The sequence below is a fragment of the Galeopterus variegatus genome, unplaced genomic scaffold, assembly GCF_000696425.1.
Source record: "Galeopterus variegatus unplaced genomic scaffold, G_variegatus-3.0.2 Scaffold219, whole genome shotgun sequence".
Lineage (NCBI taxonomy): Eukaryota > Metazoa > Chordata > Mammalia > Dermoptera > Cynocephalidae > Galeopterus > Galeopterus variegatus.
The window spans coordinates 705969-718645 of NW_007726330.1; the positions used below are offsets into that span (position 1 = coordinate 705969).

Below are 12677 nucleotides of genomic sequence, written 5' to 3' on the forward strand. Positions count from 1 at the left end.
AAGACAAAAAAAAAAAGGAAAAGAAAAAGAAATATTCTCTTTTAAATTTTCTATTTTTTCTGACCATTGCTTTCCTGTGAGTTGAGAATACTGTGATCACGAGTACCTGGTCTCGTAATACTGATGTACTCTTTCAGCACAGCTATCTATTTTTTTTTTCCAAAAGATGACCAGTAAGGGGATCTTAACCCTTGACTTGGTGTTGTCAGCACCACGCTCCCGAGCTAACCGGCCATCCCTATATAGGGATCCGAACCCGCGGCCTTGGTGTTATCAGCACCGCACTCTCCCGAGTGAGCCACGGGCCGGCCCTAAAGAATATTTCATCACAGCAGAATTTCTCCACAAAAATAAAAAATGAAGGGCCAGCCCGGTGGCGCACTGCTACAGTGTGCCGCTTGGGAGCGCAGCGGCGCTCCCGCTGAGGGTTCGGATCCCACATACAGACCGGCGGCTCACTGGCTGAGCAAGGTGCGGGCACAACACCGAGGGTTGCGATCCCGTTGCCGGTCCCGGTCTGGTACGGGCGCGACACTGAGGGTTGCGATCCGTTGCCGGTCACGAAAAAAGACAAAAAGGAAAAAATAAATAAATAAAAAAAAAAAAATGAAAAATGAAAATAAGGCTACAACTGAAGTAAGTTTCCAGCTGGCTCTTTTTTTAGCTAAGCAAGGAAAGCCACTGACTGATGTTGATTTAATTAAATTGTGTTTGATTGCAGCAGCAGAAGTGTGTCCAGAGAAAGCAAACTTAAGAGTTGTTAGCTTTTCAGCAAGAACAGTTCTCAAAATGTTGAGAACATTTGGAACAACATCGATAATCAATTGAAAAACAAGGCAAATGATTTCACGTGGTTTTCCTTGGCTCTTGAGGAGTCAGTAGATGTTACTATTTAGTTTTTGTTTATTCATGGAGTCAATGCCAGGTTTGAAGTGACTGAAGAATTAGCTTCTATGAATAGTCTGGTTGGAACAACTACAGGTGAGACTATTTTCAAAAAAGTTAAGAAAACACTGCTTTGGTATAGCCTGAAGTATAACCTGCTAATTTGTGTGGAGCAGAAAAAGATATAATTGGAGAAATTTACAAAGCTTATGAAATGTAAGGGGTTTAAAATCTATGGTTATTCATTGTATTATTCATCAGCAGATACTTTGCTGAAAATATTTGAATTTATCATGTGTTATTGAACTATTAATGTCAGTGATGAATTTCATTTGCTCTTGTGGATTTAACCATCATCAGTTCCATGAATTGTTGTCAGAAAGAGAAGCTGAATATTGTGATGTGCCCTACCATACAGCAGTTTGATGTCTTAGCAGTGGTAAAGTTTTCTTGCAATTTTTTGACCACGGGGTTGAGATTGAAATTTTTCTGAATGAGAAGAATCTCTCTCAGCCACTACTATTGAATGCTGAATATCTTTGAAAATTAGCTTTTGTTGCAGACTTGATAACATTTCTTGATGAATTCAACCTAAATTTACAAGGCAAAACAGTCAGTGCTAATGCAGACCTTATGCTACAGTAAAGTCATTTCGGTGACGAATATTGCTTGAATCGCGATGTCATGTTAAGCTGCCTTATACACTTCCTGTCCTGTCAGAAGTGGAAACAAAGGCAGGCTCTCCCTTCCTCCACGAGTTTACTGTAGATGTACTTTCCAAATGCAGACTAGTTCTAGCAGTGATTTTGCATCTTGATGTGAATGCAAAGGAAATTTCCACGTTTCAAAATCCATTTACCTGTGCAACTGACGACTTTACACCAAACCTTTAATTGGGAGTGATTAAAAGAAGTATCAAGACTAGTAGAATTCTGTAAATTTCATCTAAGAGCCAGATATGCTGAGTTAGAATCATATGCTTGTTGGGCCAGCCCGTTGCTCACTTGGGAGAGTGTGGTGCTGATGGCACCGAGGCCACGGGTTCAGATCCCATATAGGGAGTGGTGTTGACAGCACCAAGTCAGGGGTTAAGATCCCCTTACTGGTCATCTTTAAAAAAAAAAAAGAATCATATGCTTGTGCCTGCTGCACACCGGGACCAGGGTCCAATGCAGAGAGCCCCTCATCCTGGGAAATGGAGCAGCTGGAAAGGAGCCACCCCCTTGCCTGTCACGCAACACGCATTCATGGGGAACCTGGTGCTACACCACTCATAGGTGACCTGCTTCTGGGTCTGGGTTTTGTACATAGCAGAGCAGCTCCCTTGCTGTGCTCTATGCTCGACATAAGGGTTTGTTCACAAACAAACAAACAAACAAACAAAAAAACATATGTTGGTTTAATGATACGCTATTTGGCAGTACCTATCTATGTCAAAAGACATTTTCAGAGATGAAATACTCATTTGGTTAGAGGACAGCCTTATAACACCAAACTCATAGGTTTAGATCCCAGTGCTAGCCAGCTGTCCCCCCAAAAAAAGAAATATGTAAAATCTCATTACAGAAACAATATTAACAGATGATCATTTGTAATCAGTGTTGGTGAAAGAAATCCTCCAACTTTGCAAAATGTTATCCGCCCCCCCAAATATCCATTCTTTATTAGTAGTCCTGTGTTACAAAAAAAATTGTAGTCAATTATATTTTGAATTTTGTTAAAAATAATTTGTGGAAACTTTTCTTCTCTCGATATGTAAGTACCTAATATGCTCAGTTTTGCCTTGTGGCCCTCAAAGTCTAAAATGTTTACTATCTGGTTCTTTACAGAAAAAGTTTGCTCACCCCTACTCTAGAGTTTAGTTTGTTGTTGTGGGGGAGGGAAGGAGGTAAGCTTGAGGCCATGCTAAACAAGAAGCAATGGGGAACTAGATGTAGATTCTAGAAGCAATGGGGAACTAGATGTAGATTAAAACGTCAGCTACTTTCTCCCATGCGCTTCTAAACTTGCGTACACACAATAGCTTTTCTCTGAGTCATCTCTAAAACTTTTCTGTTTGTTTAGTGTGTTGATATGCTCCTCAGAAGGAGAAGTGAAACACCCAACTGGTAAATCTATTAAGTTAGACAGCTTGGAACAGGATTTAAAGATTAGCTGGAAATTCAGCTGTTGACAATTTAGCATTTGATTTAACACCTCCTTAAGGGTGGTACAGTTTACCTAATTTATTGTTAATCCCTTAGTTACCACTGTTGGTTTAGTAGGGCGAGTGATTGAATTTAGATTTCATGTAGCCTGACTTTTGCTGTTTTTCAGAATTTTGGAAAATAAAGATAACCCAATAAGTGTTGAAAATAATTTATTTTTTTTTGAGAAATGGGTGTGTGCGTTTATTTGATTTTAAAAGTTTTAAAAGAGTTTTAATAGTTTTGTAAAGCAGTTTAGCAATATGATACTTTGTGACTATATCTATGTAAAAATACTGGGAGAAAATTTACCAAAAGGCGGATGGTGAGATGAAGGGTGATATTGCCCTTTTCTTCATTTTCTGGACTTTTCTGTGAGTGGATATGTTACCTTCGTAATCCCTTACATTTATAAATAAACTATTAATAGGATAATTAATGTGATATCTTAAAAAGGAGTAAAAGGTAGCTTTGATTTAAAGTCAGCCCCCGGTGGGGCAGGTGTGAAGGTGCTGCTCCTCAGCCCAAGTGTAGCTCCGGCCAATTGCTGTGTCCCTCCAGGCTTTGTTGGTCCCTCTTCTTGGTCTAAGGTGTGGCTTTCTCTGATGGCGCTTATTGACTCAGGGCCTGAGTGGTTTCTTGACTCATCTTGTCCCCTGTAGGTTGCTGAAGCCTCATTAGTTCGAAGCTAGTCAGTGTTTATTGGCTTTTTTCCTTGAGTGTGGGTATTCCTGGGAGATGGGGTGTGAAGAGTGTAGTCCTTTGGGCCTTCCCCCTCCCCAGATGTTGGAGTGGGCACAGGGTGGCTGGTGAGTCTTCCTTCCTTGCTTAGACCCTAGGATTTCTTGGGTTTTTTGAGAGCTGAATGGATTGAAGAGTGGATCTCAGCCTGTTTAGTTTCTTAGATCTTGTGCTTTCAGACCTTTGAAATGGAAAGATGGATTGGACCTTAATGGAGTTAGTTGTACATTTCCACTGAAAACTTATGTTTCATTTCAATCCATAAAGCATAGAAAAGACTGATTTCTAAGTGGTTTTCTCCCTGCCTTTGGGCACTGCTTGCCTGTTAGCATGAGGTTGGAGGGGGAGAGGGAGAATGGGAAATTCTGAGCAAACATTTTGGTTCCTAGATAAGGGATGCTACAGTTTCATTAGTGACTTAAGCAGAAGGTGGGAATTTTCTGTCATCTGATTATGGTTAGTTGAAAGTGGGCTTTCTGTGTGCTTGGATTCAGCCCCTTCTCTCATGAGGGGCTTTTCTGCAGGACAGTCTGGCCCTGTCTGCTGAGTTAAAAGTTACCTGTGCTGTAGTGCTTCTCACAAGGGAATGGGATTAGGCTTCTACCTGTCTGCCGAGGGGGGGCATCATGAGCCTATTGGTGTTGCCTTGTGGACTTTGCTCTTTTTGTGACTTTTTCATTCCTTGATGTATTCATTCAGTAAACTTTTTTTTTTCTTTTTTGGTGGCTGGCCATTATGGGGAATCAAACTGTTGATCCTGGTGTTACAAGGCTGCACTCTAGCCAACTGAGCTAACTGGCCAGCTCAAACTTTGTTTTTTAACCTTGTCTTGTTCAAGGCACTATACTTGGTTCCTATGAGCTTGGGATCAAGGAATTTATAATCTAGTTGTAGAGAAAAATGTACATGTTATTAACAGGCAGTGCAAGATAGGGGCCATAGAAAATATCTTTTAAAAAGTGCTGTAAAAACCTAGAGAATGATAGCTGTTAAATGGGGACAAGAAGATAAGTGGAGGTCAAGGAAGGCTTCATGGAGGTGGTGGTGTAAAAAGATTCATTACCATCGAATTCAGCCTTGAAAGATTTCTACAGGTGAGGAACGGGACATGCACAAAGGCAGGAAAGTTAAAGATCTATTTGCAAGACATCCTGGAGTCCAGTTTTACTGGCTGGAATGGAGAGGTATCAAGGGAAACAACACTGGAAAAGTGCATTGGGTTAGAGCCAGGAATGCCAGGCTAAATAGTTGGTGTTTAATCAGTGACTACTGGGGGAGGTTGAAGGCTTTTTTTTTTTTTTTTTAAGAACAAGATGACCGGTAAGGGGATCTCAACCCTTGACTTGGTGTTGTCAGCACCACGCTCTCCCAAGTGAGCCACGGGCTGGCCCGTCAATGGATAATTTCTTTAGTATAGTAGGTATGTCCCCTTCAGTATTTGGGACATGCTTAATGCTATGTAAAAAAGTTATTTTTGGGCCGGCCCGGTGGCGCACTGCTACAGTGCGCCGCTTGGGAGCATGGCGGCACTCCCGCCGAGGGTTCGGATCCCACATACAGACTGGTTCCCGCTCACTGGCTGAGCGAGGTGCGGCCGCAACACCGAGGGTTGCGATCCCGTTGCTGGTCCCGGTCCGGTATGGGTGCGACACTGAGGGTTGCGATCCGTTGCCGGACACGAAAAAAGACAAAAAGGAAAAAAAAAGTTATTTTTTATCCAAAGTCCAGGTTAACTGGGCGTTCTGTATGTAATCTGCCTGTCCTAACTGCTCCTTACTCTTCCTGCTCCTCATGAAAATTCTTCCTTTCTCCATGTTCTACCTATTACCTCCTGAGTTAGCCTCCTAACGGGTCCAAAGAGTCATGAAGAGTATCTGCTTCCCAGGAGAAGGATCAGTGTCCCAACTCTGCCAGGGCTTGGTAGCTGTGTGCAGCCTGACGGCACTGCTTTCTGTCTAACCAGACAGAGAGGGAGACAGCAAGAAACACCTTTTGTTCAAATGCCACAGGGGACAGGAAAGCATCAGGCTCTAGGGAGCCTTCCAGATTTCTGTCTTGTGTCTCAGAATGTACCTGGGGCCCAAAGATGATACCCGTGAAATTGGCCTCCTGCACCTTCACCTCAGCCTCACTTCCCTTTTCTAGTTCCTCTACTCACGTCCCACAAAGATACTTGGAGCTCTTGGGACTGTGCACACTCTGATCCCTTTGCCTAAAACACCCTTCCCTGAATTCTTCATCCACTAACACCTCCCCTTTATCCTTCCTCCAAGGGTCAAAGATCCTCTTGGGTTCCCCAGGCACCCTGACCAAGCCTACCTCATAACCCTTTCCATAGTTGATTGATCCCTCCTATTGTGCGTCTCTCATGGAAATGTGAGCTTCCTAAGGAAGGACAAGGACCTGGTCCTTCTTCGGTCCTCATTGCTCAGCACCATGCCTGCACCTAGTAGGTGCTCAATAAGCATGTGCTGAGTGAAGGACAAAGATCTGTTTGGAGGCTTCACTGCCCCTTTATCCCCCATTTGTGCTCCTTGGGGAGCATCTGGCTGCCGCACCCATGCCCCCCCAGTATTTCTCAGCACTTTTCGTTAGCATTAGAGAAAACGTATCTGAAGAGTCTCAGCCCTGGACCTACCTGCCCCACACCAGACTAGTGAGGCTCTGACTGTCTTGATATGAGCCGGAGATGTGGGCTGTATCCTTTGGCCTGTGTTCTGTGCGCACCAGATCCAGGCTCCACTCTGAGCCCAGACAGTTGTTTGAGGTCAGGTTGCTGCTCCTTGTCAACTGGCAGACGGCTGGCTGCTGAGCACCCTGTGATCTGTGGTTCCTGCCTTTCAGGATGGCTTGGGACCTGCATGTTGGTATAGGTCCAAATGCTGAGGTCCAGCCTCATAGTTCTGGTCCTCTCCTAGTGTCCCAATGAAACTAACAACCCAGAGCAGGGCCTTCAGGGGACTTGGTGGCTAACTTCTTCCTGGAAAGCAAGGGGCTTCACTCTTTGCTCCCGGCCTGCCCCACACGGGGTCTCTTTGCAGGTACCTGAAGGAATTCCGCACAGAGCAGTGCCCACTCTTTGTGCAACACAAATGCACGCAGCATCGGCCCTACACCTGCTTCCACTGGCACTTCGTGAACCAGCGGCGCCGACGGTCCATCCGCCGACGGGACGGCACCTTCAACTACAGTCCTGACGTCTACTGCACCAAGTACGACGAGGCTACAGGCCTCTGCCCGGAGGGCGACGAGTGAGTGCCCCAGCCTGCCCTCAGAGGAGCAAGCCCCCTGTCTCATGGGTCTGATGCCCTCAGAGTAGGCCAGGAAGATTCTGGGAAGCCAGCCAGAGGCTGCTTTTGCAAGGACTGGCTGTAGTCCATCCCACCTTCCTGGACCTAGACTCAGACCCCACCTTGGGGGTTAAGAAGACTCCCTTTCACCACTTTTAGGAAACCTAAAGCAGGCCTTTCTTCTGCTAAGTCTGAGGGGCCACATATCGACCAAGGTGGCTCCCTGGGCCTTCTTTCATCCTCCCCTGCAGGTCACAGGAACCCTCACCCTGTCCTGCCACCACCCACTGCATCCTGTGCAGCTCCCATCGGGGCTGGTGGTTTAGAGACAGAGCCTCACCAGCTCCCCCATTTGCTGACTCTAAATGCTTTACCACAAATCTTTAGAGAAACAGGACACAGCACTAATGAAAAACCTAAGGAAGTGGCAAACCTGGGACATCAGTGAGAGGGACATTCTTTGGCCCTGCTTGTCATTTGTTTCAGCCTTGCAGAAGGGTGATGGGAGGCTCCTCGGGGGCCCTGTGGGTATGACTTGCCGAACCATCCCTGCACCAGGCCCTATTTTTTACAGAGGTCAAACGTTTGCTGACTCTCGCCCAGCCTAATGAAGCACTCGGGGCGTGAGGGTCTGTGCGCACATTTTGAGTAGATCATTTGCTTTTTTGAGGACCTCCAGTCTGGGCAGCATTTGTTCTCCCAGCTGTGTGTGCCACCCAGGAGTGCCACCTCTGGAGCATATCTTCAAGGCAGCCCAGGAATGCAGGTCTTACTGCGCCCCCTTCAGGCTGCAGTGCTCAAGGGGCGGAGCCATGGTGGCAGGGGGGGCTAATCACTGCCTTTCTCCTTGATCCACCTTGATGGTGAAAGCCCTTCAACTGTTGGGGGAAGGGTAGGGGTGGGGAGGGTAGCCCAGGCGCAGGGGGCAAGGTTGAGTGGTCCACACCACCATGTTCCAGGTGCCCATTCCTGCACAGGACTACAGGGGATACTGAGCGCAGGTACCACCTTCGTTACTACAAAACTGGAATCTGCATCCACGAAACAGACTCAAAAGGCAACTGCACCAAAAACGGCCTGCACTGCGCTTTTGCTCATGGGCCCCATGACCTCCGCTCTCCCGTCTACGACATCAGGTGGGCTGGGGGCTGGGCTGGGCTGATGGCGATAGCCTGGGGTCTGGGGCAGGGTCCTGGCTGCTGATGACGGTGAGTACCACAGACTGCAATGGAGGGCTAGCACTATGGCCATGCCCCCTCATGCTCCCTCCCCTCCCTCTCTCCCCTTCCTCTCCTCCCAGGGAGCTCCAGGCCATGGAGGCCTTGCAGAATGGTCAGACCGCAGTAGAGGGCAGCATAGAGGGCCAGTCGGCTGGGGCTGCGAGCCACGCCATGATAGAAAAAATCCTCAGTGAGGAGCCTCGGTGGCAAGGTACCTGTGGCCACACAAATGGTCGGAACCCCTCCTGCCACACATCTGCCCCCTCCCCTCTTCTGCCCAGAGCTGCCCTTAGATCTTGGCTCACCTCTTCTCCAACTGAAGATCCAGCTCTGCTGGAGGGCACTCAGCCCCTTAGCCCGCTTTACACCCGCCATTCAAGAGGCTCTTGGAAAGGAGTTTTCCCAGATACACTGCATTCCTAAGATCCCTCCAGGCTTTCACATATGCACACTCAAGCGCATGCATAAGTACACACGCGCATGTTCCTGATCCTCATGGGGCTGCCCTTTTTGCCCTGTGAGCTGCAAGTATCTCCAGTGAGAGAGATGTCTTCCTTGTGTCACCTGGGTCTCAACCTTGGTGTTGGCCTCCCCAGTGTGCCCATAGCCTGTGAGGAGGTGGCCCTGCTCACAGCTCTCACAGGAACCCTAGCTCCTGGATCCCTTCCCAGTGGCTTCTCCTTGCCCTTCCCTCCACTCCACTCCTGCTGTTCTCGGGGTGCTCCAGCTCCATTTGCCTGACCGCTGCCCTCTGGCCCCCTGTGCAGAGACAGCTTATGTGCTGGGGAACTATAAGACGGAGCCGTGCAAGAAGCCCCCGCGGCTGTGCCGCCAGGGCTACGCCTGTCCCTACTACCACAACAGCAAGGACCGGCGGCGGAGCCCCCGGAAACACAAATACAGGTCCTTTGGCCCCAGGAGGCCTGCCACGGGAGGGAGTGGCAAGGAAGGGATCATGGTGGAGGCTGCTACCACCGTGGCTCTCAGGGAGGTGGGGAGGCCAGCCCTGGGATTACAAGATCGCAGGGTCCAGGCTCAAGGGGAGGGAATGTTAAAGGTGGCTGAACATGGGAGCCTGAGTCCTCGTCTTGCATGAATGAGGACCCTGGTCAGACAATCTCTGGGGCCCCTCCAGTTCTGATCCTGAGGGGCATGTGCAGGAGGAGGGGCCGGCCACAGTGTGGAAAGAGTGGTTGTGGCCCTAGCCTGACTCTCTTGGGCTGGCGTGGTGCTTGGGAGGGCCGGCTGTCTTTGGTGATGCAGCCAGGCTGGGCCAGAGAAACAGCCTGGCTTCTGGCCCTAGTAAGACCCTCACTCTGCAGCTGACCTTTTCCATTTCTGCATCTGTCCCTGTGAGACCAGAAATGGGCCCTGAGCAGGGATCCAGGTGGCACTAGGCCTCCAGTTCATCCTCTCTTGCCTTTGTCTGACCCACACTTTTGTCGGATCAGGTCATCTCCTTGTCCAAATGTCAAACATGGAGATGAGTGGGGAGACCCCGGCAAATGTGAGAACGGAGATGGTTGCCAGTACTGCCACACCCGCACGGAGCAGCAGTTCCACCCGGAGGTGGGCCTTCGGAGCAAGGGTGGCGGGGTGGCTTTGTGTGGCCCCTTTGGGAAGCAAGGAGAGAGGCAAGGAAGGTCAGGGCAGATGTTGGCAGAGCCAACCCTGACACCATCCTGGAAGAGGGATTCATAGCCATGGGCTCCCCCCAGCAGTGCCTAGAGGAGCCCCAGCTCAGCAGCTTCTCTCATTCTGAGCCCACACTCACCAGGCATCCCTCTGCTTCCAGTTTTGTTTCCCCCAGGCCTGACAGGGAGGGTGTGGACTAAGCATGTGACCTGGCCGTTGTGGGCTTTGGCCACTCATGGTGCTTATAATTCAGTGACACCAGGATTTAAAAAATAAAGAGCCTCTTCCGGCTTTCCTGTCCCAGATCAGAACCTAGGGTATTAGCAACCTCCCTGATGCAGTTCCCTGGCCTACTGGCCCCATGATGTGGCCCTGGGCCCTATCAGTGTGCCTAGGTCTTGTGCAGGGTACAGGGAGGTACACACTGTCCCTGGTTCCATGGAAGCCAGGACACTCTGAGATAGACACATGAACAGATACTACCTTAATGTGGCTGCAGATCGGAGGCTAGAAAGTTAGACCCAGTGTAGATTACAACCTAGGGTGCCCTGGCAGGGGTGTGTTGAGGGGTTGACTGTGTGCTGCGTGAGATCTTGGCTCACTTAACGTTCAGGAGACATACTTGGAGGCACAGTCCTGGCCAAGACCATGAGTGAAGAGCAGCATGGAGAGGATCCCTTTGTGAGGGCTGGTGGGACCTGTGATGCCGGAAGGGAGAGCGTGTTGGTGGCAGTGGTCTACCTCAAGAGTTTGAGTAAGAAGTCAGTAGGGAGAGACATGGGAGTGGAGTAGAATGGGGGGAGACAGGAAGAGATTACTAAGCTAGCCCATTCATGCGGAGGAGGGGGAGCCTGCCCTTCCCTCTTGGCCCAAGCCTGACCTGCCTCTGCTCTGCCCCCTCCAGATCTACAAATCCACCAAGTGCAACGACATGCAGCAGTCGGGCAGCTGTCCCCGAGGACCTTTCTGCGCTTTTGCCCACGTAGAACGTATGCTGTTCCATTGCCCTGTGGCAGTGACCTCTCCACCCTTCCCTCCCCTAAGCATCTGCTCAGGCTGAGGCAGGGGCCGCCCTGTCAGCATGCCGTGCACAGGAGTCCTTGTTTGCCAGCAGCAGGCCTTGTCTGCACTGGAAGTTCCATTCCCCTCACCTCTCTGGAACTGGCCTTGAAGTCTTGGAGCTTCTAAGGTCGTGAGATAGAGACTGCAGGGACTGCCCCCCTGGTCAGGCACCTACAGTCCCAGGCAGGGTTTGAGGCACTGTGCCTCCCATAGCCGACTTGGCAAATCCCACCAGCCACTCCGAGTCACATCCACAGCAGGCATCACTAATGAAATACAGCGCTCTTCCCCACTGAGCCCTGCTCAGGTATCTAGAGCCTGTGTAGTCAAAGTATAGTGTGTCCCCATATGTCATTTCAAAGTTAAAAACACTTTAACCATGTTAAAAAAAAAAAAAAAAGCAAAAGAAACAGGTTAAAATAATTTTAACATTTTTATTTAGCTCAATATAAAATGTTATTTCAATAAGTAATCAATATAAAAAATTATCAAAACATTTTACCTTTTTTCTTTTTCCTTTTTTTTTTCTTTATTTGGCAGCTGGCTGGTACAGGGATTGAACCCTAGACCTTGGTGTTATCAGCACTGTGCTCTAACCAACTGAAACCTTTTTTATTATACTAAGTTTTTGAGATCCTATATGTATTTCGATACCTACAGCACATTTCATTCAGACCAGCACATTTCAAGTGCTCGACAGCCTTGTGTGCTTGTGGCTGCCATGTGGGACAGCACAGGTCTACATCCTCAGCATCACACTCCAGCTCACCACTGCCAGTCTCAGAGATGGAGCTCAAGTTAACACCTATTTCCACCCCAGGCCACTGCTTTGGTTCTCCTTAACCCTTTTCCAGGCTCAGGCCCTATCTCTGAGCTGAGTGTGAAAAATAAACTGAGGGCCCCAGAAGGGACAAGTATATTCTTGGTGCAGAGGTGACCCCCAGCCATGGGCACTGGGACCACCAACTGAGACAGCCCAGAGAAGTGAGGAATAGTTCAGGCTTTGGGGTCATACAGATTGGGGTTCAAACCCCAGCTCATGTTTCCTAGCTCTGTTGCCTAGGTAGATTTATCTTACCTCCCTGATCCTTAATTTCCTTATCTATAAGATGGAGACCATATTACCTGGATCTTCTGGTCTTTGTGAAGATTCACAATTCATGCAAAGTGCTGGCATAGCGCCTGGCACATAGTAAGTGCACAAGACATGATGTTAACAGAAATGAGGGAGGTACCTTCTCTTTATGTGTGGGGGGGATGCCTGGTCTCCTTTGGAAAGGACCTAGGAGCATTTTTGCAGGACAAGAACTGGCTCAGGAGCCTGCTGACCCCTGCCTGCCTCCATCTCTTGCAGAGCCACCCCTAAGTGATGACCTACAGCCTTCCTCAGCTGTGTCCAGCCCCACCCAGCCGGGTCCCGTCTTGTACATGCCATCTGCTGCCGGAGACTCGGTGCCTGTGAGCCCCTCCAGCCCGCATGCCCCTGACCTCAGCGCCGTACGTGCTTGTCCTGGGGAGTGGGTGGACACCATGCCTGCCCAGGAGCCAACACCTGCCTCTCATGCCTCCCAGGCCCTCTCAGCCTGTGTTTGGGGAAGAGGCCCTGGTATATGTTCTCAGGCCAAGGGGTTCTGCCTTTCCTGCCCCAGGGTTCATTT

General features: G+C 49.0%; 1 protein-coding gene across 3 annotated transcripts in view; it reads left to right on the forward strand.

The window, feature by feature from the left end:
* Positions 1–12677, forward strand: part of UNK (unkempt family zinc finger) — a 32971-nt gene that overhangs the window by 11606 nt on the left and 8688 nt on the right. The window contains exons 2-8 of one of the 3 annotated variants that reach the window (XM_008566088.1): positions 6854–7063; positions 8062–8238; positions 8403–8533; positions 9090–9225; positions 9774–9891; positions 10862–10946; positions 12374–12516. In XM_008566088.1, the coding sequence (XP_008564310.1) occupies positions 6854–7063; positions 8062–8238; positions 8403–8533; positions 9090–9225; positions 9774–9891; positions 10862–10946; positions 12374–12516 (1000 nt within the window). The remainder of the gene's footprint in view (positions 1–6853; positions 7064–8061; positions 8239–8402; positions 8534–9089; positions 9226–9773; positions 9892–10861; positions 10947–12373; positions 12517–12677) is intronic. The other 2 variants (XM_008566089.1, XM_008566090.1) reach the window with 2 other exon arrangements.